The sequence below is a fragment of the Miscanthus floridulus genome, chromosome 8 (genome assembly GCF_019320115.1).
Source record: "Miscanthus floridulus cultivar M001 chromosome 8, ASM1932011v1, whole genome shotgun sequence".
Lineage (NCBI taxonomy): Eukaryota > Viridiplantae > Streptophyta > Magnoliopsida > Poales > Poaceae > Miscanthus > Miscanthus floridulus.
In genome coordinates, this window is record NC_089587.1 from 206,961,412 (window position 1) to 206,981,931 (window position 20,520).

At 47.8% G+C, this 20,520-nt stretch overlaps 1 protein-coding gene across 4 annotated transcripts; it reads left to right on the forward strand.

The window, feature by feature from the left end:
- The first annotated feature begins 14,368 nt into the window (after positions 1-14,368).
- On the forward strand, positions 14,369-20,318 carry LOC136478037 (probable RNA-dependent RNA polymerase 1). 4 transcript variants are annotated; one of them, XM_066476356.1, is made up of 5 exons: positions 14,369-14,471; positions 15,366-15,913; positions 16,602-18,448; positions 18,642-18,792; positions 19,066-20,318. In XM_066476356.1, the coding sequence occupies exons 1-5, from the start codon at positions 14,384-14,386 to the stop codon at positions 19,891-19,893; spliced, it is 3,462 nt and encodes a 1,153-aa protein (XP_066332453.1). In that variant the 5' UTR covers positions 14,369-14,383; the 3' UTR covers positions 19,894-20,318. The 4 variants fall into 4 exon arrangements, with proteins under 4 accessions (XP_066332453.1, XP_066332454.1, XP_066332455.1 ...); XM_066476357.1 differs by having other exon boundaries at positions 14,425-14,557; XM_066476358.1 differs by having other exon boundaries at positions 14,469-14,600.
- The last annotated feature ends 202 nt before the right edge of the window (positions 20,319-20,520 follow it).

Sequence of the window (20,520 nt, forward strand, 5' to 3'; positions counted from 1 at the left end):
TGGCCAAGAGCCAGTACCAACGGGTGTCTTCGCCAGTGACAAACACAAGCCCTCAATTCACTATAACGGGTTAGAACAAGGTGGTGATGGTCTGTCTAATCCTGTCCCGAGGGCTGACCAACCATCGGCTACATCCAGCGCCAAAGTCATGGAGCTCGAAGAGGACCAACGACAAAGCCTGACCCTCTGGTCGACTGGAGGACGCTCTACCTCGACTACCTCCTCCATGACACACTACCGATGGATAGGATGGAGGCTTGATGTCTCGCACATCATGCCAAGTCCTTTGTTCTTGTGAAGGGCAAACTCTACAAGCAAAGCCACACCGGGGTCCTACAGCGCTACATCCCCTTCGAATAGGGGAAGCATTTGCTGAGCGATATCCACGATGGGGTCTGCTGTCACCATACTATGCCCAGAACCCTGGTCAGAAATACGTTCTGACAGGGCTTCTACTAGCCTACCATGGTAGCCAATGCTGAGCAAATGTACGCACCTATGAAGGGTGCCAGTACTACACTCGGCAGACTCACCTACCAGCCCAAGCACTCCAGACAATCCCCATCACCTGGCCGTTCATAGTCTGGGGACTCGATTTGGTTGGACCACTCAAAAAGGCACCTAGGGGCTACACCCACTTGCTTGTCACCATAGACAAGTTTACAAAGTGGATGGAAGCTCGACCAATTTCCACCATCAAATCCAAGCAGGTCGTACTGTTCTTCCTCAACATCGTTCATCATTTTGGAGTCCCAAACTCCATCATCACGGACAACAGCACATAGTTCACTAGCAAGAAATTCCTCTGATTTTGCAATGAACATCACATTCGTGTCGACTGGGCCTCCGTAGCGCACCCCTAGACGAACGTGCAGGTATAACGCACAAACGACGTGGTCCTATAGGGCCTCAAGCATAGGATCTTTAACCGGTTGAACAAATTCAACGCACGCTGGGTCACTGAACTTCCTTCAGTACTCTAGAGCCTGAGAATGACCCCCAGTCAAGCCACCGGCTACATGCCCTTCTTCATGGTCTACGGTTCTGAGGCCGTCCTCCCAACTGACCTCGACTATGGGGCACCAAGAATCAAGGCATACGATGAACAGGGAGCCGAGGCATCCCACGAGGATGCCATAGACTAGCTAGACAAAGCTCACGACATCACCCTTCTCCACTCAGCCAAGTACCAATAGGCGTTGCAATGGTACCATAGCCAACGAGTGAGGGGCCCAGCCTTCAATGTCGGGGACCTAGTCCTCCGCCTTGTACAGAGCAACAAGGACCGCCACAAGCTTTCCCCACCGTGGGAGGGACCATACGTGGTTGCGGAGGTGCTCCATCCAGGCGCCTACAAGCTCAAGAACATCGATGGTGAAATCTTCACCAATGCCTAGAACATCGAGCAGCTACGTTGCTTTTCCCTTAATAAACACATATTTTCTCTTATCAGTTTTGTTATCCAACTCCTTGATTTTTTCAGTGACATCCGACCCTAGCAACGGTGAGGGGTCGGATCTCACTTAGGGGCTGACATGAGCATATCTATACGGCAAACATTTTTCGTAGGAAAAACTTATCTCAACAGGTAACATGAGTCGATCAGACGGCTTGGCCACTAACGAGAAATGAGTGCGAGCAGGCTAGGTCATGCTCATATCCGATAAACCCATCACACTTACCACCAAGGTAATACCGGTGCCTAGGTTGATCGAACGACTCCAAGCCGCCACCGAGAGACAAGCATCCTTACTTACTTTACGTATTAATTTTGATACCGGGGATACGACCCTAGCAATGATAGGGGATTAGGCATCGCTCGAGGGCTGGCGGGAGTGACTATTCGCTAGACATTTCTCTTTGCCTGACCCCTCCTTACGTTTAAAAACTAGAGGCAAGGTGTGTGGGTGCAAACTTTGAGTAAACCTGGTCAGACCTCTAGGACCCTACGCCCAAGTGGCTACGACGTTTTTACCCACCAGCGCGATCAAAATCTTTGTCACCGCGCTCCAAACCTTAACCTCCACCTTCTTGACCAGGGTATGGAGGGGCATACCTATAGAATCTCCATCAAGGAGAGGCTATCAGGTCACCCAAGTCGATCGAACGGCTCAGGCCGCTACCGAATGACCGATATGGAAGAATGGGAGGCTCGTGCAGGTTACACCGGCTCTGTCACGAACATCAGACCCGAACCCCGCATAGACATATCCAGTAAGAACTCCCAGAACCTATCACTTGTGCCATCAAGGTAACATTACTGACCCCCATAATTTCTTTATATAATCATTCATACACTTATTTCATACATCCAAGCATCGCATATGCGATTGCTATATCACAACGCTTCGTGTCGTGTCACGAAGCGGTAGTCATCTCATTCGATATGAGCGGCAACCAACCGAGGTTCGAAGGCTGACCCACGAAGGGCTCAAGGCCGCCTCATGTCAAACAGAGCCAGGGGAGAAAAACTGAGATGAGCCCCAACAGCCTTTCTCGACCCCGCTCAGAAGCAGACAGGGACATCTCGACCTTTCTTATTCGATTCTAACCTTGAGCCAAGCCCACAAAATCTCCATTGAGGAGAGGCCAATGGGCCACCCGAGCCTATCGAATGGCTCGGGCATCTATCGAGAGGTGGGTTAAGAAGTAGTGGAATGCCACATGAGGGCTCTACCAACCCCATCAGTAGATGATGGACCCGGATTCCACTCGAACATGCCTGTTAGCGAGCCTGCCGAGTGTGACACTTGAGCCATCAAGGCAAGTGTTGTTAGCTCAGCCCCTCTAGTCGAGAAAACCGAGGATGAGGTGATGCATGAATCACGGCCGACCCCTACCAAACCCCACAGGGCTTGGGGGCTCGAGCCGCCCAATCCTAGATTGAAAGATCGAGGGTCAAAGGCCAGAGGGCCCAAGACTGCCTCATGTTGAACAAAGAGCCAGGAGAGAAAACACAAATGAGCCTCAGAGGCTTATGCCCGTCCCACTTAGAAGCGAATAAGGTCATCTCAACCTTCTCGTTTGATCCTAGCCTCTAGCCGAGCCCATAGAATCCCCATTGAGGTGGACTCTGTTGGAAGGTGGGGTAAGGAGCAACAGAATGCCACACAAGGGCTTTGCCAACCCTGTCACAAGTGATGGAACTAGATTTTGTTCGAATGTGCCCGTTAGCGAGCTCACCGAGCATGTCATTGGAGCCACCGATGCAAGTAACGTTAACTAAGCCCTTTTAGTTGCAGAAACCGTGGATGGGGCGACAGTCACAAAAATGAGCCGACCCTTGACCGAATTCCTACCACACATAGGGGCTCAAGGAAGGTTGAACTTGCAAGGATACCTGACGCACGGTCGTAGAATGATAGCTAAGATCCTAGGAAGAGGGTATGTGCGAATACAAGAGACACATTCTCCTAAGTTTTGCTATCCTCCCCTTGATTTTCAGTGACATCCACAACCCCAGCAACAACAAGGGGTCAGATATCACTCAAGGGCTGATAAAAGTATAAGTATACCTTTTCTAAAAGAGTCGCTGCATCAGACCTCTTCTTCATGCTAAGCCTAGTGGCAAGGTTTGTGGAAACAAATAATTGATCATGTCTGGTTGGACTACAAAACACCTCCACCTCAGCGGCTATGGTGTCTTTGTTCACCAGCATGATAGAAGTTCTCCCCTTACACCTCGAGCCCTATGGTCTTAATGAATGGAAGGGTCAGAATACATGAGCCTTCTCTTTTCGCATACAAAAAGGGAAGGAAACAAATTCAATCAAACAAAACAAAATAATGAAGTTACGAATTTGTTCTTGTGATACATAAGGATTGGCAATTGTCCATAGAGTACAATGACGTTCATCCAAATTCACCCAACCTATTTGACTAACTATCCCCCCTGGGGGAGAACTATGTCTTCAACTTTATCTGCCAGGTTCTGCGCGAGAGTAGCCACCGCTGTCTCTATATCATCCAGCTTAGAGGCTTCGTAGCCAAGCGCGAAGCCAAGGCTCATTGTCTCCAAGTCTATACTATCTACATAGTGAGACTGGGCGATGGCGAAGGCTTGGGTGACCCCGGAGCAAAGAGCTTCCCTCTCAAGCTAGCACACCTGCGACGTGATATCTACGGCACGGGCCACAAGCGAGCTAGACCCCTCCGGCCGCGCCATCTCTAGGTCATCATAGACCACTCCGAGGGTAGCACGTAGGAGATTGTGCTTGTCACTCTCCGCCTGAAGGCTCCTTCGCGCCTCGGCGAGCTCTGTGGCCAGCCCGGTGGAGACGCTCTTGGCCTCTAGCCTTCGGGTTGCCATGGTTCCGAGCTTGGCCTAGAAGGAGCCAATTCTCTACAGTGCCTTGTCACACTCGCGGATGGCCTGGTCATGCTCCCTATGGGCCATGCCACGCTCTGAGCAGAGCTTCTCCGTAGTCCGGCGTAGCTCATCTCGCTCCTTGTGCAGCCAAGCAACCGCCTCGGTGTCTAGGTTCGCCCTCTGCTATAGGGATACAAACCTCTCCTCGGCTTCTAGCTTGAGCTCCCACTCCTTCTCCACCTCGGCTAGGAGGTCGAGGATCCGCTGGTGGGCCTCGGCGTCCCTCTAGAGCAGCTCATCCTGCTCCTTCTGGACTCTGGTAGCCTTCTCATCCTATCACACCCTCGCTGATAGTTCCTCAAATGCCTTCTCCACCTCCTCTGCGTCACAATGGGCCTCAGCCTCTCTTAGCCGGAGACTAGCCACCTCCTTAGTCAGGGGAGTCAGCTCGGCCATCCTCTAATGGGCAGTGATGAGCTAGGCGGACACATCCCCATGCAGCCAAGCCTTGTCGATGAGGCAGTCCTAGCTCTCCTTCTACTCGCAAAGGAACCAGGATTTCTCTCGACTGTGGGCGATAAGAGACTGAAAAAAGATGATGGTTAGAACACAAAAATACATGAAGAAATAAGAGGCAGAAAGGCAATATTAAATGATTACCCAGCCAGTGGGAACAACAATGTTGCGTAGGACGCCCCTGGCCTAGTTCAGAGCTTCTAGCACAGCTGAGATCCCCTCATTGAGACTCCCCACTCTATGCTCTCGGTAGCATCATCAAGTGAGAAGAGTGTCGACGTCGGGTCTTGCGGATCTATCCACTGGAGCAGAGGTTCGCCCTACGCTGGCGAGTGGCTGCCTCCCGATGCCAAGGCCAAGGGTGACCCCCTGATGGTCCTCTCCACGACCACCATGACACCCATGAAACCCTTGGCTATGTCTCCCTCCGTCCGGCCCATATCAAGAGCTATCATTTGGGCCACCGGAGGTGCGGGTCCCGCCGCTGCCTCAGGCGCCACCATAGTGGTGTCTGGTTGTGACCCACCTATCATGACCACCACCACTTCTGCCTACCTTGGTAGGGCCTCATCCGGCTGTGTCGCGCCCGATAGGGTCAACACCACGAGCATGGTTGGAAGCTCCGACTAACCCATCATCGGCAGCGGCAGCGGCACCGCCTCCGTCACCGGTTCTTCAGCGACCTCCGAGGGCATCCTGCGAGCCCCAGCATCTACTTGTCCCACCGAGGGCATGGGCACCACCACGGGTGGTGCCTGACCGATCGACGAGGCAGTGACACTAGAGCCACTCCCACCTAAAGTGGGTACGACATCAACCGATGGCTGTCGCCTTGCCTGAATGACGACGCTCTTCTTGGGCGCCAGCGCCAAAGAGTTGCCCCATCTCAGGACGCTGCAATAAACAAAAGGCGTAAGTCACACTGAAAACAGAGAAAAACAGAGAAAGACAAAGGAGTCAATAACCTATATCGGCACTGTTGGGCGGAGGATACATTTGGGGGATGAACCCCCAAGTACTTGCTCCACCTCATCGGGATGGAGCCATTTTGAGCCCACCCCCTTCTCTTGGGCAGAGGGGCTCGCCTCCCTTGCATCTCGGGGCCTGGTGGTAGAGCCACCCCCTCCATCAGGGTCTTGGATGTAGCGGCAGGCTTGCTCACCCCTGTTGTCTATTGGGCATGGCGGCGGAGCCGCTTCCCTCCATCGGCGCCTCGGGCGTGGCAGTAGATCCGCCCGCCCCTATAGACTCTTGAGGCACGACGGCGGGGCCAGCCCCTTCCGCTAGAACCTCGAGCGCGACAGCAGATCTGCCCGCTCCTCCTGGTTCTAAAGACTGTTCGACGATCTGGCCCACCTCCTTCGGCCTCACGGACTCACCTCCCCCTGTATGGAACAGGAAGGGTCTCTACATGGATGAGTGGATACTTGTCAGTGTATCCTCGCTCTCCAGGTCATCCCACTCGATGTCGAAAACTACCTCATTGCCTTCCTCATTGTCGTCGTCATCACTGTCTATGTCCTTCCCTCGCTCCCGTGCCCACAGCTTCTACTGCTTCTTCCTCCTCTTGTCCTCCTTCGCCTTCTGCTATCGCTCAGCCATGGCATGGTTGGCCCCTGTCATGGACGGGTCCTTCGACAGTGGAACTGGGTGATCCATAAGAACGAGTTTCTTTGGCTGGTCCCCCTATCTCAATATCAGTATCAAGGGGTCGGGAGTTCGATTAAAAAGGGGGCACGAGGAAAGAAAACTTATGAAGACGATGCACCCCAGTTCTGACCGCATTGGAAGGTGCCCCGGCACTGGATACACAAAATCAAGGACAACGTCGGTGTCGTCCCATAGAGGCTCCATCGCCACCTTGATGCGCTATGCCACTTTGGAGGGGGAGAGCGCTCCCTCGACGAGCGCTGTCCCGTCGAGCGACGCCCTGGGCACCATCGTGTGCAGGGGAAGCCCGCGCCTCATCAACGGCGTCACCCTCCACGTGTGGTAGGCATCGATGATGCCTGACCCCTCCAAGCCCATCTCCTTTAGGATTTGGATAGCGGTGAGATGGTCTTGGATTCTTTTCTTGTCTTTCTCTAGGACCCCCACTTCCTCCACGAGTCTGGGACCTCTTCGATGAGGCGCTTGGTGAACTCTAGCAAGGGGGTGGCTACGTCGTTCTTGATGTATAACCAATGCGAATGTCACCCCTTGTTGGAGGTCGACAGACGCATTGGCGGGTACTCACCGACCAGGTTGTTGTAGAGCTTAATGCCGGCGCATCCCATTGGCACGTTTAGCTCCTGCTTCTTCTCCCACTTCTTTAGGAGGGTGACGGCGAAGAAGTATTGCCACAGGTCAAAGTAGGGACTAATCCCCAAGAATCCCTCGCATAGGGCGATGAACACTGCAATGTGCTGGATTCCATTAGGATTAAGGTGCTTTAGCTCTACCTTATAGTAATGCAGCAATCCCCAAAAAAACTTGTTGGTGGCGGTGCCGAATCCCTGCTCGTGGAAGTGAGCGAAGGACATGACGTAGTCGTCGGGCGGCGATGGTGCATCCTCATCATCAAGCAGCCACCACTCCTTAGCGGTGGTCCATGCGCAAAGAAGACCACAGCGAATGAGGCCCTCCAGGCACTGGAGGGTGATATTAGAGCGGCACCACGGCTCCATTGGAGGATTGGAGTGGTGGATGCGAATTCGACGTTGGTGGAAATGCGGATGAGGGAGGCTTAGGCGATTGGCGGTGGAGGTTGTAGATGCAAAGGCAAGGCGGCAAAGTATGAAACCCTGGGGGCGAATCCTTTAGTTTTATAGGGGTGACAAATACGAGGAAGACAACTGTCCGCCTAGATCTCTACGCCTGCCACGATCCACCACCACGCCATGTCGTGAGATATGCGATCACAATCTCTATCGTTTCCCTCTGAAGGCGCGTCGGATGTTTTGCCTCCCCGATCAGAGGAATCTTTACCAAGCAGAAGGGATACGGGTCAAAAAGCATTCTTCTAGCCTACCTGGGCCTAGGAGTTCGAGGGCTGGCCCATCAAAGGTTTCAACGGCTGTCCCAAGGCACCCTTACGACAAAGGATGGGCCCACGAGCAGCCAAAACTCAAGCGCACGAGCTTCATGGGAGTCTTGGCCCACGATCGAGTCTCAGCCGGATCCCCACGAATGGGATACTAGGATCCCAATTGAGCTATCTAGCTAAACAACCATCAAATCTCATGACCATACCCGCGAAGGGTCTGACCTCGGTGAAAAAGAAATCGCCATCTTCAGGGCACGTCGTGGGCAATAATAAAGGGCCAGGGCTCTCAGAATCCTCTCTTTCAGAAAATCCTCCGAAGGAGTATCCTACTCCTCCGTAGGCTTGGGGGCAACACCCATTGGGTGCGCTCGCGCGCACCCACTAGCAAGTCAAAAAATCCCCCAGGCAATTCTACTCGAATCGTCCGGGGGCTCAGGGGCTACTGTTGGGGACCAATATTAGGATACCCAAAGAGGAGTTAATGACCATCAATGTTGATTCATCCGCGCGATCACAGGCGTGATTACACCGCTTGCCGTATCACTCCTCTTTCATCCACCAAGACTATGGGCCCCGCCTCAAGCTGGCTCTTGAGGGCTAGCTCCGCCTCACCCGATGTCTAAGGGTAGACTCCATCTTGCTCGACCCCCAGGGGCTAGCTCTGTAACAGAACCGGCCAATTATACGAAATTAAGTAAGAAAATCATCCGCCAGAACAGACGATTTAGCAAACTTAAGCCCGTATAACCCGGTAGTCTGTGAAATCACGAAGGATTTCAAACCAACTTACATACCAGCCAAGATCGTAATAAGTTTAGCGGTCACCATCACATATTACATAAAAGTTTGCATCTCAGATACATCAGAGTTTAAACATAGTTATTACAAAACAAGTTCAAATAGAAGTAGCGGAAGCCATTTGTTCAAAACCACACGCACTCACACGGAGTTCAATACAGTGCCAGCTAATGATCATCTCCAACAAAAGCATCAGACGAGACGTAAGGAATGACCATGCCCATGGTCCTAAGCATCACCCATCATAGGATAAAGGCAGTTGATACAATAGCCGTAATACATCTGCCCATCTACAACAAGTGGGAATAAAACCCTGAGTACGAGAAGGTACTCAGCTAGACTTACCCGACATAACCGAAAATAAGTGACACCAAGGATTATGAAGGCTTTATAGTAGGGTAGCTGACTCATTTGCAAAAAGAAGCATTTTTAGTATTTCAAGAACCTTTCCAAAAACATTATTGTCAAGTTAATTATTATTAACCTGTCGACTAGATTTGCACCTATACTAAAGCAAACATGTGATTAAGCAAATAATGATAACCAATGATCATTAACAACTTCCATATTGTCATATTCATTATAACTGTCCAAGTGTTCCATTAACATTACTACGATGAAGTAACTCAAGTCAAGTGCTCACTATCCAGGAGCGATGGCGATTCGAATCGATTCCTAACCAGCTGGTGATTTATTCCTTACACAAACCTCACTCACCCGCTAAAGTGAGATTATGATCACCGAGTCAACTATCCAGGAATCTCAAGTTTGCTAGGAACCACATGTACCTGGGGGCCGACCGACTGCACTTTGGTCTTATCATCTCGCCCCCGTGTCCTACCACACCTGCTCCGGCACAGTGCGCTGCGGGCAATCTACTCGGCCCAAATAATCTCCCAGCTTTGCGGTCGAAAGGTACTCTATCCGGCCAGCTAAATGTAAGGCATGCGTTCAACATGACTCGAGGCCCAACAACGGTCAGTCCTTAATCGACACAGACGGAAAGCACTACAGTCCAAAACTCTATAAGTCTCCGTCCGGTCTCAACTTCATTTAACACTTAGTTATACCATGACTACATAGTCATCCAAGCAGATCCAGGTAACCACCTATAGCTCGCAGGTGATAAGAAATCACCTGACTTCTATCGGTCTAAGCTAGCTAAGCATTCACTCGACTGCGGATACCAGGGTAACAAGGATGTAGTATAACAAAGGTAGACAAGGTATAATGCAGCAACGGTTGCAAACAACTCCTAAACATAATGCATCAATTAAAGTAAAGCATTGAATTAATGATTGCAATCCGGGGAGAAAATGCTCCGGGGCTTGCCTCTCTCAAAGGAGCTCGGGCGGTGATCGGGGCACTTCGGAAGTTCCTCAACGTCCTCTTCGTTGGCTTCGGGCACTTTCTGTGGCTGCACCTCGAGCTGCTCCTCGGGTATGACGACTGGGTTCTCGGTTTGCGATCCTGTATGATGCAATGTGCGTAAGTGCTTATGCAATCGGTGCATCGGATGAGATGAATACAATGGATATACTTGAATGCAAGGTAGTCAACATCACCCAAGAACATATACTACAAGCACATGTCATCTACTGCATTCTCTTCTACTACTAATATGCTAAGTCAATACATCTTATTAAATGCTTCAAAGATACACCAAAGCTTCACTAATTTCTTAATCACACATAAAGCCACACTTAATTAAACCCTAATTAATAATAGGTTTGAATAGCAACATCTATTTTTATTGCTTAGAAAAATCTTAGAAAATTACCATAGCACAGTACTACCCTGAGTAGTCTACCATCAGATTTTCATGGTATTTGAATGAGTGGATTAGCCTACACAAAAATAACAAGCTATGGCATGATTATGAACATGAAAATACTTTGTACTGTGAAAAGTGTCAAACAACAGAGAAAATATTTTTTCTATGTTCTACACAGCAAATAATCACTGTACAAAAATTATCACATGCATGTTTTATACAATCTTTGCTCTCTAGCAAAAATAACAAAAATCAGCCATTAAAGGTACTTGAACTACACCTCAAAATTTTTCTACAACACATGCATGACACATATTTTTCCTAGGAAGTACATTACATAAGAAGATTAACAAACTTGGAAATCATATTTTTCTGAAGCCTATAGGTTTTTCTACACATTTTTCAAGTTATCAGCAATATCAAGGATTAAATAAAGCTCTATAGAAAAGTATCTTAAAAATGACATGCAATAATTTTCTCATGTAGATCTGGTGACAAGGAACCTAGCAAAATTTGTTTCAATAGATTTGGAGCAAATTTGAGTATACAAACATTTTCCAAATTATTTCTCTTTCCAAATAATAAAAGAAAAACTGAAAACGAAAACTTCCTATTACTACTGGGCCGGCCCGTGGAAACCAGCTGGCCCACGGCCACACTCGGCCTGCTCAGACCGAGCGAAGGGGCGGGCGGCGGCCTGGCATGGGGCTTCGGCCCAAGCCAGCCTGGCCCAGCTCGGCCGAGGCAAGGAGCCACGCTGGCATCGAGACGCCACGGCGGCGCGGGCTCTGCCAGCGGGCCGGCGGCCGTTGCCGGCCGAGTCAGGGCAAGCGAGCGAGCGCGTGGGGTTCGCAAGGAGGTGGCAAACCCGAGCAGGCAACTAGGAAGGGTGGAGGAGGGGAGGAAGGATGCGTTCCACGATGGCCGAGCACGGCGGCGCCATGGCTGACGGCGGCGAAGTGCGAAGAATGCGCTACCTTGGCTCAAAAGGCTTCACAGCCGCGAGCACCAAGTGCCGGAGAGCGAGGCGGAGCTGCTGGCGGGCAAAATCGAGGAATGAGGCGCGGGAGGAGGAGCAAGTCGCCGGCGGAGCGACTGCGGCGCTCGGTGGCAGAGCTCGCTGCGCGCGGGAGCTGAGGCTGCTGCGGCTGGCTGAGTGGGGAGGCGAGCAGAGTGGAGAGCGCAGCGCTGCTCGGCAGGTGTAGGCGCGCGCTTGGAGGGTGAGGCAGACCGGCTACGACATGCGGCGGGCATCGCTGGCGCATGGTCGCCACGCGGCGGGCGTGCTCTGTCGCTGGTCGGAACGGCGAGCGGGAACGGGCGCGGCGCAGCGCTGGGGCAGGCTGTGCGCGCGAGCTGGGCTGGGCCAAGGCGAGCGCAGCGTGGGACGGCGTGGCATGGCGCGTGGGCCGGCTTCGGCTGGCGGGCCAGAAAGGAGGCGACGACCCGCGAAAGAAGAAAAGCATTTTTTAATTTTTGATTTTCAAGGAAATTTCAAATAACAGTTTTCAAATACCCCTTTGAGCAAGAAAATGACTTATTTTGAAAATGGCCCAAAAATAAAAGTTGTTTAGAATTTAATCCTCTATAACTTTGATTTTATGACCAAAGTCCAATTCTTGCTAGATTTTGAATTATAAAATTAAAGTAAATTTTAACTCAAAACCCTAATTTTGGAGAATTATTTTTAAAGCAAAACTTGGCAATAATTTGAATACAAACTTTGCTCCAAAAATTGTGCTAAATAATTCTAGATGATTTACAATAATAGCCAAACATGTTTTACTAACCTAGCAAGCATAACTAGGGCAAAAAAACTCTAAACAAGTGTATACAACATTCATGTTTCACGAGCATGTTTCGTATGTTTTGAAACAGGGTTTCAGTTATTATTTACATGATTAGGCATGTATGATTAGGATGCTTGATGATGCATGATATGCATGATTTGCAGTGCCTAAATGCTGGCATAACACCGGGGTGTTACAGGCTCCGCCTCGCCCGACGTCTAAGAGCAGACTCCGCCTCGCCCGACGTCTGGGGGTGGCTCCGCCTCGCCCAATGTCTGTGGGCAGACTCTGCCTCGTCGGACGTCTAAGGGCAGATTCTGCTTCGCCCGACGTCCGGGGGCTGACTCCACCTCACCCGATGTCCGTGGGGTGGCTCCGCCTCGCCCGATGTTCGGGGGCTGGCTCCGCCTCGCCTGACGTCCATGGGCAGACTCTGCCTCGCCCAACATCCGAGGGCTGGCTCCGCCTCGCCCGATGTCTAGGGGCTGGCTCCATCTCACCCGACATCCGGGGCAGACTCCGCCTCGCCCGACGTCTGAGCGTTGCTCCTTTATAACTACGCGCATAGATAAGGCAATGCACTCAAGTCAACTGCAATACCTTGGATCATACCATGTGCGCCTGCAGGAAAGTACCATCAGGATATGACAAGTCGGACGCTTTAAAGCCCTTCCGGGCATGTCAGAGCTCGAACAGTATTATAGGTGCCGACATTTGTCTTACAGTATTGTGGGCGTCGCCATTTGCTCTCGGACGTGGATCCTGACGGAAGAATACGATAACAACTACGGTTTAAGAGGAGACTCGTATCATCTACAGCAACGGACATGCGGTCACTACGCCGTCTGCTCCCCCTAGGGTCATGGATCAACACCCTGGTCCGTCACGCCACCCATCGGGGTGGGATGGGACGACCACTTGCTGACAAAGCTAGAACATGGTGTCATCAGCGGACAGACGCCCAGCGCGGCCCTATTAGGATCAGCGGACATGCATCCAACATAGAGTTATCCCTAGCATTGTCTGTCATGTTAGGGAGGGCTCACCTAGAGAAAAAAGAAGACCCGATATCTCTGAAGGGTCTTCTTGGCCTTTGTTTTTTCTTCTCTCTACCATCTGTAATCACTGCTTCCCCTTGGTCTATAAAAGGGAAGGTCGAACACTCCACTAGGAGGGGGGATCGATTGAACACACCACGCATCACATCACACATAACTGAGCAACGACGAAACTCTCAGCACCCATTCGACATTTTTATCATAGACTTGGGATCCGTCCCTCTCTTGCCCGTTTGTAACCCCTGCTACGAATTTTTCGGTGTAAATAACACGAGCAACAGCCACGAACTAGACGTAGGGATATTCTGCCCGAACCAATATAAACCTTGTGTCTTTTTAGCACATCATCTGGACCAGACGCGCAATAACATAAATTTACTCATTAGTGTGTACTCGAAACACCGATAATATTGAAATTAATAAAGAAGAGAAAAGATGAAATTATTTTTTAAATAAAAAAAAGTACATGAGAACCAAGATATGTAGAAAGAGGATATGTAGATGAAGAAAACAAAAAATATAATTTTTATATAATTTAGCAAGTATAGAAATATCCCATCTTCTGCATTGCCCTCGAGATTGTTGCTATACTTCGTATATGATCATTGAGCTCTTCCAATTTCCAAACTTCCACTCCTTTTAGATTAGCCACAGCGTCGTCGGTGCTCAAAAAATTCTCTCTCTGCCACCTCTATCGATGCCACAATTCTTTCTATCCTCACAGCGTCGGCACCGGTGCCTTCTGCTAGGCGGACCCCACATCACAAAACCAGCTCCAGGAGAAAGAGCGTGATTTGGCATCGATGCTTGGACATGATCCGGTGCCGAATATTTTTCCCAACTCGGCATCGGCCGCAGTGATGGACACCGGGGCTTGCACCTTCTCTCTTTTTCGAGCACCGATAAAACCATACATTGTGGCCAGTCTTATACCAGTTCCGGCCTTTTATCTTCCGTGGCAAGGGGCAAGGGCCCACCACACGATCACCACCGCACGCAACCCATCGGGATCCTCCCAGCACGACTCCCAGAACAAAATCGACGGCGCTGCATCTCTCTCCAACCCCATCCTATTCCTGAACCTCTGGACCCACCATCTCGTCACAGTTTAAAATGTTACGTGCACATTGCCTCCGCACTCGCCATCTCCGCCAGAAACCATCGCACTCTCGTCGCCGAGCCGCGAGCGGCGCAAAAGAAGGTGCGATCTCTTGCTCCAGTTCCCCACTTCCCGTCTCCGCTCCCCGCCGGCTCGCCGTCGAGCGCACGTGTCTCCTCCTCTTCGTGGTGCGTGCGATCGTTGCCTTCGCGTGCTGCTGCAGATTGTTAGGTTGCCCCTTTTTTGCCTCTCTGGTTTTATTGCGGAGTTCCAGGCTTCTTCCGCACTTCCCGGCTGCGTGAGGATGGTTGATTTATTGGTAATGCTTCGTTGTTTTGTGGACGTTTACTGAGCTGATGGAAGGGTTTTGGGGAGGTTTAAGTGGGGGTGGCTGTTGGAGAGTTACTAATAATAGATGCGATGACCTTTCTCGTTTTTTTTAATTTTTTTTGTTTATTTCTGAGTTGGAATTAAAGCGATGTGAAGTTCGGGTTAATGCTCGTGTCCTATGATGATTGATGATCGTTTTTTTTTGTGAAAGTTTTCTTGCTGTCAACGAAATTTGTTTTCCTGATCTGTTCATGATTTTACCTGACTGGCGTCTGTTTGTTAATGCTTGCTAAGAGGGACGTTTCATGTTTCATTTCTAGTCATGTTTCTGCTACTGCGTTGTCGTACAATGCCGTGATTTAGGTTCATCGAGGGAGAAATGAGATGCTTTTATTTTTTACATTATAATTCTGTATGAATCAAGGTATCAAATCAGATGCTCCATTATTTAAAAAAGATCGATTCCTAGTATAATAAAATTCCGGTGAACTAGTGAGGGTTGAGTGATTTGTGCGATCTTTCTCCTCTTTTATATGCTCTTTTTTTGCTTCTTTTTGTGTAAAATGTAACAGTAATATGAGAAAAATGTGTGTGTCTGCCTTTATATCTCGAGCTTTGTATCCTTCCTAATGACTAATTGACTTTGTTACGATATTGTTGTTGTAGTTGTGATATGCACCATGGTTGGCAGAACTATTCAGGTCCATGGATTTGATCTAACTGACAGTGCGGAGTCTGTCAAAGATATTTTGGAGAGAATTGCTGGCACTGGAACCATCTGTGCTGTCAAGCTCAGGCCTCCAAGGAACATCTCTGCCAACTCAAGGGCGTTTGCTATAGTTCAGTTCCAAACACAGGAAAGTGCTTCATTGGTAGAAGATGCGGCTCGAAGAAATGCTCTCCGGATTGGACGATTTTATCTGAAAGCCAGACCTGCAGAGCGGGACATTATTCCAAGACCAAGAATTCCAATGTTTTCTCTGGAGGACACTGTGCTGCATTTGGGATGTTTGGTTGAGGAAAATATTCTATCTGTTTTTTTTCGTGCAAGTAATGTTTCGGTTCAATTTGGATTTGATATGAAAAAGATTTACTTCTACCTCTCCTACAACCGTACTAAATATAAACTTGAACTTTCTTATGAAAGTATCTGGGAGATGCAGCTTCAACGTCCACCTGCTTATAGGTCACGGACAAAGTTCCTTTTGATTCAGGTTGGTTTCTCATATAATTTACCCTCCTTGGGCATTTTAGCAGATTTTTTCGATTCTACATTTTTAATCCTCTGAAAGATACAGAAGTAGATGATTTAAGCTACAAGAATGAGTTATTTCTTATCTTATTAGTCTAGTCTTCGCATCTTCCTATTTTATTTGTATAAGTCTATGAATTGTACACCTTTTCATTCCGGCTACCTTTTCCTTTTCATGGCTATATCCTTTCAAGTATACAGTACACTGTCAATCCAGTCACACAAGATTTCTTAATCATCTGAAAGATAAATTAATTGATGTAAACATTATTGACTACAAGAACGAGTTCTTTCTTATGTTTTTCTTGTCTTCACATGTTCCTATTTTCTTTGTACTATTGACTTCTTGTTATGAATTGTATGCCTTTTCATTTAGGCAACCTTTTTTATATCCTTTCTAGCTTAGAGGAAGGTTGAGTCAGATGATTCTGTTAAATAAATTTTAGCATATTTTTGAGTTTTGGTGTAATGGAAATGACATGTGTTGGGTATAAATAATTTCTTATATTTCCTGAAAATTCAGTATACCCATCCAAGATCCACCAGTAGCCAGTTACTAATATTTTCAGTTACTTAGAAATGTTGCTATTTGCTAAGAGTCTTTTGAGCTTTAGAGTTCATATAGACTAAAAAAACATGTCATGTTTCAGGTTCAAGCAGCTCCTAAAATTTATGAACCGCTCCCACGCCGCCCAGGTATTATGTTTGAGGATCCTTTCTTCAACTGGTTGAGGGATGACACAGATGAACAATGGACCAGGACGATTGACTTTACTCCACCAGCTAGCATCGGGCAATCATCTATTTTCTGTCTGGAGGTGCCACAACAATGTGAGCTCCCAAGAATTGGCGACTATTTTGTTTACTATAAAGAGCAAAATCTTGACTTTGAATGTCGGAATGGGTATTCATATTCCTGTGGTACCTGCCTTGTTCCAATTGTGAAATCTCCTGATTACATAGAGGTCCCTTATGAGATACTCTTCAAAATCAACCATTTGGTTCAGAATGGGACACTCAGTGGGCCAACAGTTGATCACAGTTTCTTCTATCATGTTAGCCCAAAATTTGAACCTATTGATCATATAAAGCGGGCACTTTTAAAGATGTCATATTTGAAAAGCACCTGCTTGAATCCAACAAATTGGTTATCTGTACAATATTCAAGAATACGGAAATCACGCCATGCATCCCAAAGATCATCTAATATATCTCTGGATGATGGCTTGGTCTATGTCCACAGGGTGCAAGTTACCCCTGCTAAAGTGTATTTTTATGGACCTGAGATAAATGTCTCCAATCGTGTTGTGCGGCATTTCTCTGCTGACATAGATAACTTCCTTCGGATTTCATTTGTTGATGAGGACTGCGAGAAGCTCCGTTCAGTTGATTTGTCACCTCGTTCTACTTCTGGAAATGATGCAAGGAGAACTGCTCTGTATAATAGAGTTTTGTCAGTCCTTTCAAATGGCATCAATATTGGTGACAAGCACTTTCAGTTTCTTGCCTTCTCTTCAAGCCAGCTTCGAGATAACTCTGCATGGATGTTTGCTTCTCGGCAGGGATTGACTGCAAGTGACATAAGGAAGTGGATGGGGGACTTTCGAGAGATCAGAAATGTGGCAAAATATGCTGCAAGACTTGGGCAATCTTTTAGTTCCTCAACAGAAACTTTAAAAGTACACAAGTATGAGGTGGAACAAATTCCTGATATTAAAAATGGCACAGAATACATATTCTCTGATGGAGTTGGAAAGATCTCAGCTAATTTTGCAATGGAGGTGGCTATGAAGTGCAAATTGAAACGCTTTGCTCCATCTGTTTTTCAGATAAGGTATGGTGGTTACAAAGGTGTTGTAGCTGTAGATCCAAGATCAAACCGTAAGCTTTCTTTGAGAAAAAGCATGTTAAAGTTCCAGTCAGAAAATATCACTCTTGATGTCCTTGCATACAGCAAGTACCAACCGTGCTTCCTGAATCGGCAGTTGATTACTCTTCTCTCAACACTTGGGGTTGGCGATAGTGTCTTTGAACTAAAGCAGAAGGAAGTCGTAAGGCAGTTGAACAGAATGGTAACCGAACCACAGGCTGCTCGTGAAGCGGTTGAACTTATGCCCATGGGAGAAGTAACCAATGTAGTTAAAGAATTGTTATCATGTGGCTACCAGCCTGATCATGAGCCGTATCTTTCCATGCTGCTACAAACTTTTAGAGCATCCAAGCTTCTAGAATTGAAAACAAAGTCAAGGATATTCATCCCACAAGGGCGAGCAATGATGGGTTGCCTGGATGAAACCTGCACACTAAAGTATGGCCAGGTATTCATCCAAGCTTCTTACTGTGCAGATGATCATCGCAAGTTCGTTGTAACTGGAAAAGTAGTTGTTGCCAAAAATCCTTGTCTCCACCCTGGTGACATACGGGTTCTCCAGGCTGTTGATATTCCTGCTCTGCACCACTTGTTTGACTGTGTTGTCTTTCCACAGAAGGGACCAAGGCAAGTATTTAACAATATATTGTCATATGTTTTCTAGTAAATTTCAACAAGCTCTTTTCTTGGAACATGTAATTTCTTGGTTTGATATGTCAAATGGAAATCCGTTGTCCATTTTGCCTTATGTGATGCTAATCCTTTTATTGTGACCTTTCATCTCTAAACCAGTTTCAAATTATGGTATTCATGAATGCAGGCCGCACCCTAATGAGTGTTCAGGGAGTGATCTTGATGGGGACATATATTTTGTTTCTTGGGATTCACATCTTATTCCAGGTCGTTTGGTGGATCCTATGGACTATACTCCAGCTCCAGCAGAAACATTAGATCATGATGTTACTATTGAGGTATTTTCTAATTGAAACAGACAAACAGTTCATCTTCCATGCCATTGATGCTAGCAGTTATTCTGTTGGCATCAATGCTGTCATTAAGTTTGTGTTGGTCTATGCGTTGTTTTCTCATTGGCTTGATTCTCGTTTTTCTGAACAACGAAGTATAAAGTTGTATTTCTCGTAGTGGCAGCAGTTATATGTGAATTAAACAGATAGAATCATCTTCAACTTATGAACAAATCTCATACCATGCTTTGAAATGATCAATCTTGTTATTTTGTGCAGGAAATAGAGGAGTACTTCACAAACTACATAGTTAATGAGAGTCTTGGGATTATCGCCAATGCGCATGTGGTCTTTGCAGATAAGGAATGTCTGAAGGCTGAAAGTCCGTCGTGCATTGAACTGGCCAAGCTCTTCTCTATAGCTGTTGATTTCCCAAAGACTGGAGTGCCGGCTCTGATTCCACCTGAGCTACATGTCAAGGAGTATCCTGATTTTATGGAGAAGCTCGACAAGGTCACCTATGTATCAGAGGGTGTGATCGGGAAGCTCTACAGGGAAATAAAGAAGCACACACCTCACATAAAGCCCTTTACGAGGGAAGTGGCAAGGCGTTCTTATGACACTGATTTGATCGTTGATGGCTATGAAGATTACATTAATGAGGCTATAGAGTTCAAGGAAGAGTACGATTTCAGGTTGGGTAATCTTATGGACCACTATGGCATAAAAAGTGAAGCTGAGATAATAAGTGGATGTATTCTAAAGATGGCAAAGAATTTCACCAAGAGTAGTGATGCTGATGCAATTAGAATGGCGGTGAGATCTTTGAGGAAAGAAGCTAGGTCATGGTTCAATGAGATGAGCACAGGCGAGGATGGCCAAGATGCCATAGAGGCCAAGGCCTCTGCTTGGTACCATGTTACTTATCATGCACAGTACTGGGGCAGCTACAATGAAGGATATGATCGGCCGCATCTTATTAGCTTCCCATGGTGCGTATATGACAAGCTTTTGACCATCAAGCAGAGGAGGAATTTCTTCACGCAGATGGATCCTAATCTGGTGTCTCTCATGAATAACATGAATCAAAACTTGAGATTGCATTGAGCATTGTCAGCAGGTTTGCTTTTGTACATATCCTTGATCGTTTGGAATCAGCACTGCCAGCAAATGTGCATGAATGATATGATGAATTAAGACAGGCAAACTGCCACAAGCTGACGTCTGGCGTACGTTGGTCTTAAAACTTTCTGATGCTGCTGTTTAACTAAATGCATTACCACGATTTCCACTGGAACCTTGAGTTATTGAAGTGTGTAAATTTTCTATATTTTGCTTAGTACGAGTACCCAGAAATATGCTGCTTATGGTGTTTTTAATATTGGACCTCTATCATGGGGGCAACTGCCGTTCCCGTCGGTCCAGTAACAACAGTGTATGTGTATCTGTGCTCTCTGGTTTCTGCAACATTGTTTGGTTGGCAGTTATGCCATTCATCCTGTTCACTGTTCAGTTAGGGCGCGTTTGGTTCTCTTCTCTGGATAGGCCGCATTGCATCTGGTAGCCAGGCTGGAGCTGGCCAGGCTCTAGACATTACAGCACACTGGCGTTTGGTTGTCTTCCTCCACAGCGCCTGGATCCCAAGAACAACTGTTTGGTTGCTCGTTTTTCGGCTTGTCGCTGCATCCCCGTCTCACAGACGAGCCACGAGGCGTCAGCGCTCGCGCCCGCAGG

What these genes read in the sequence shown, in the direction of transcription:
- LOC136478037 (XM_066476356.1), top strand. Translation starts at nt 14,384, where the DNA reads ATGTTACGTGCACATTGCCTCCGCACTCGCCATCTCCGCCAGAAACCA. An exon ending in TTTCCACAGAAGGGACCAAG is followed by an intron (nt 18,449 to 18,641) that starts GCAAGTATTTAA and finishes TCATGAATGCAG; the next exon opens with GCCGCACCCTAATGAGTGTT. An exon ending in ATCATGATGTTACTATTGAG is followed by an intron (nt 18,793 to 19,065) that starts GTATTTTCTAAT and finishes TATTTTGTGCAG; the next exon opens with GAAATAGAGGAGTACTTCAC.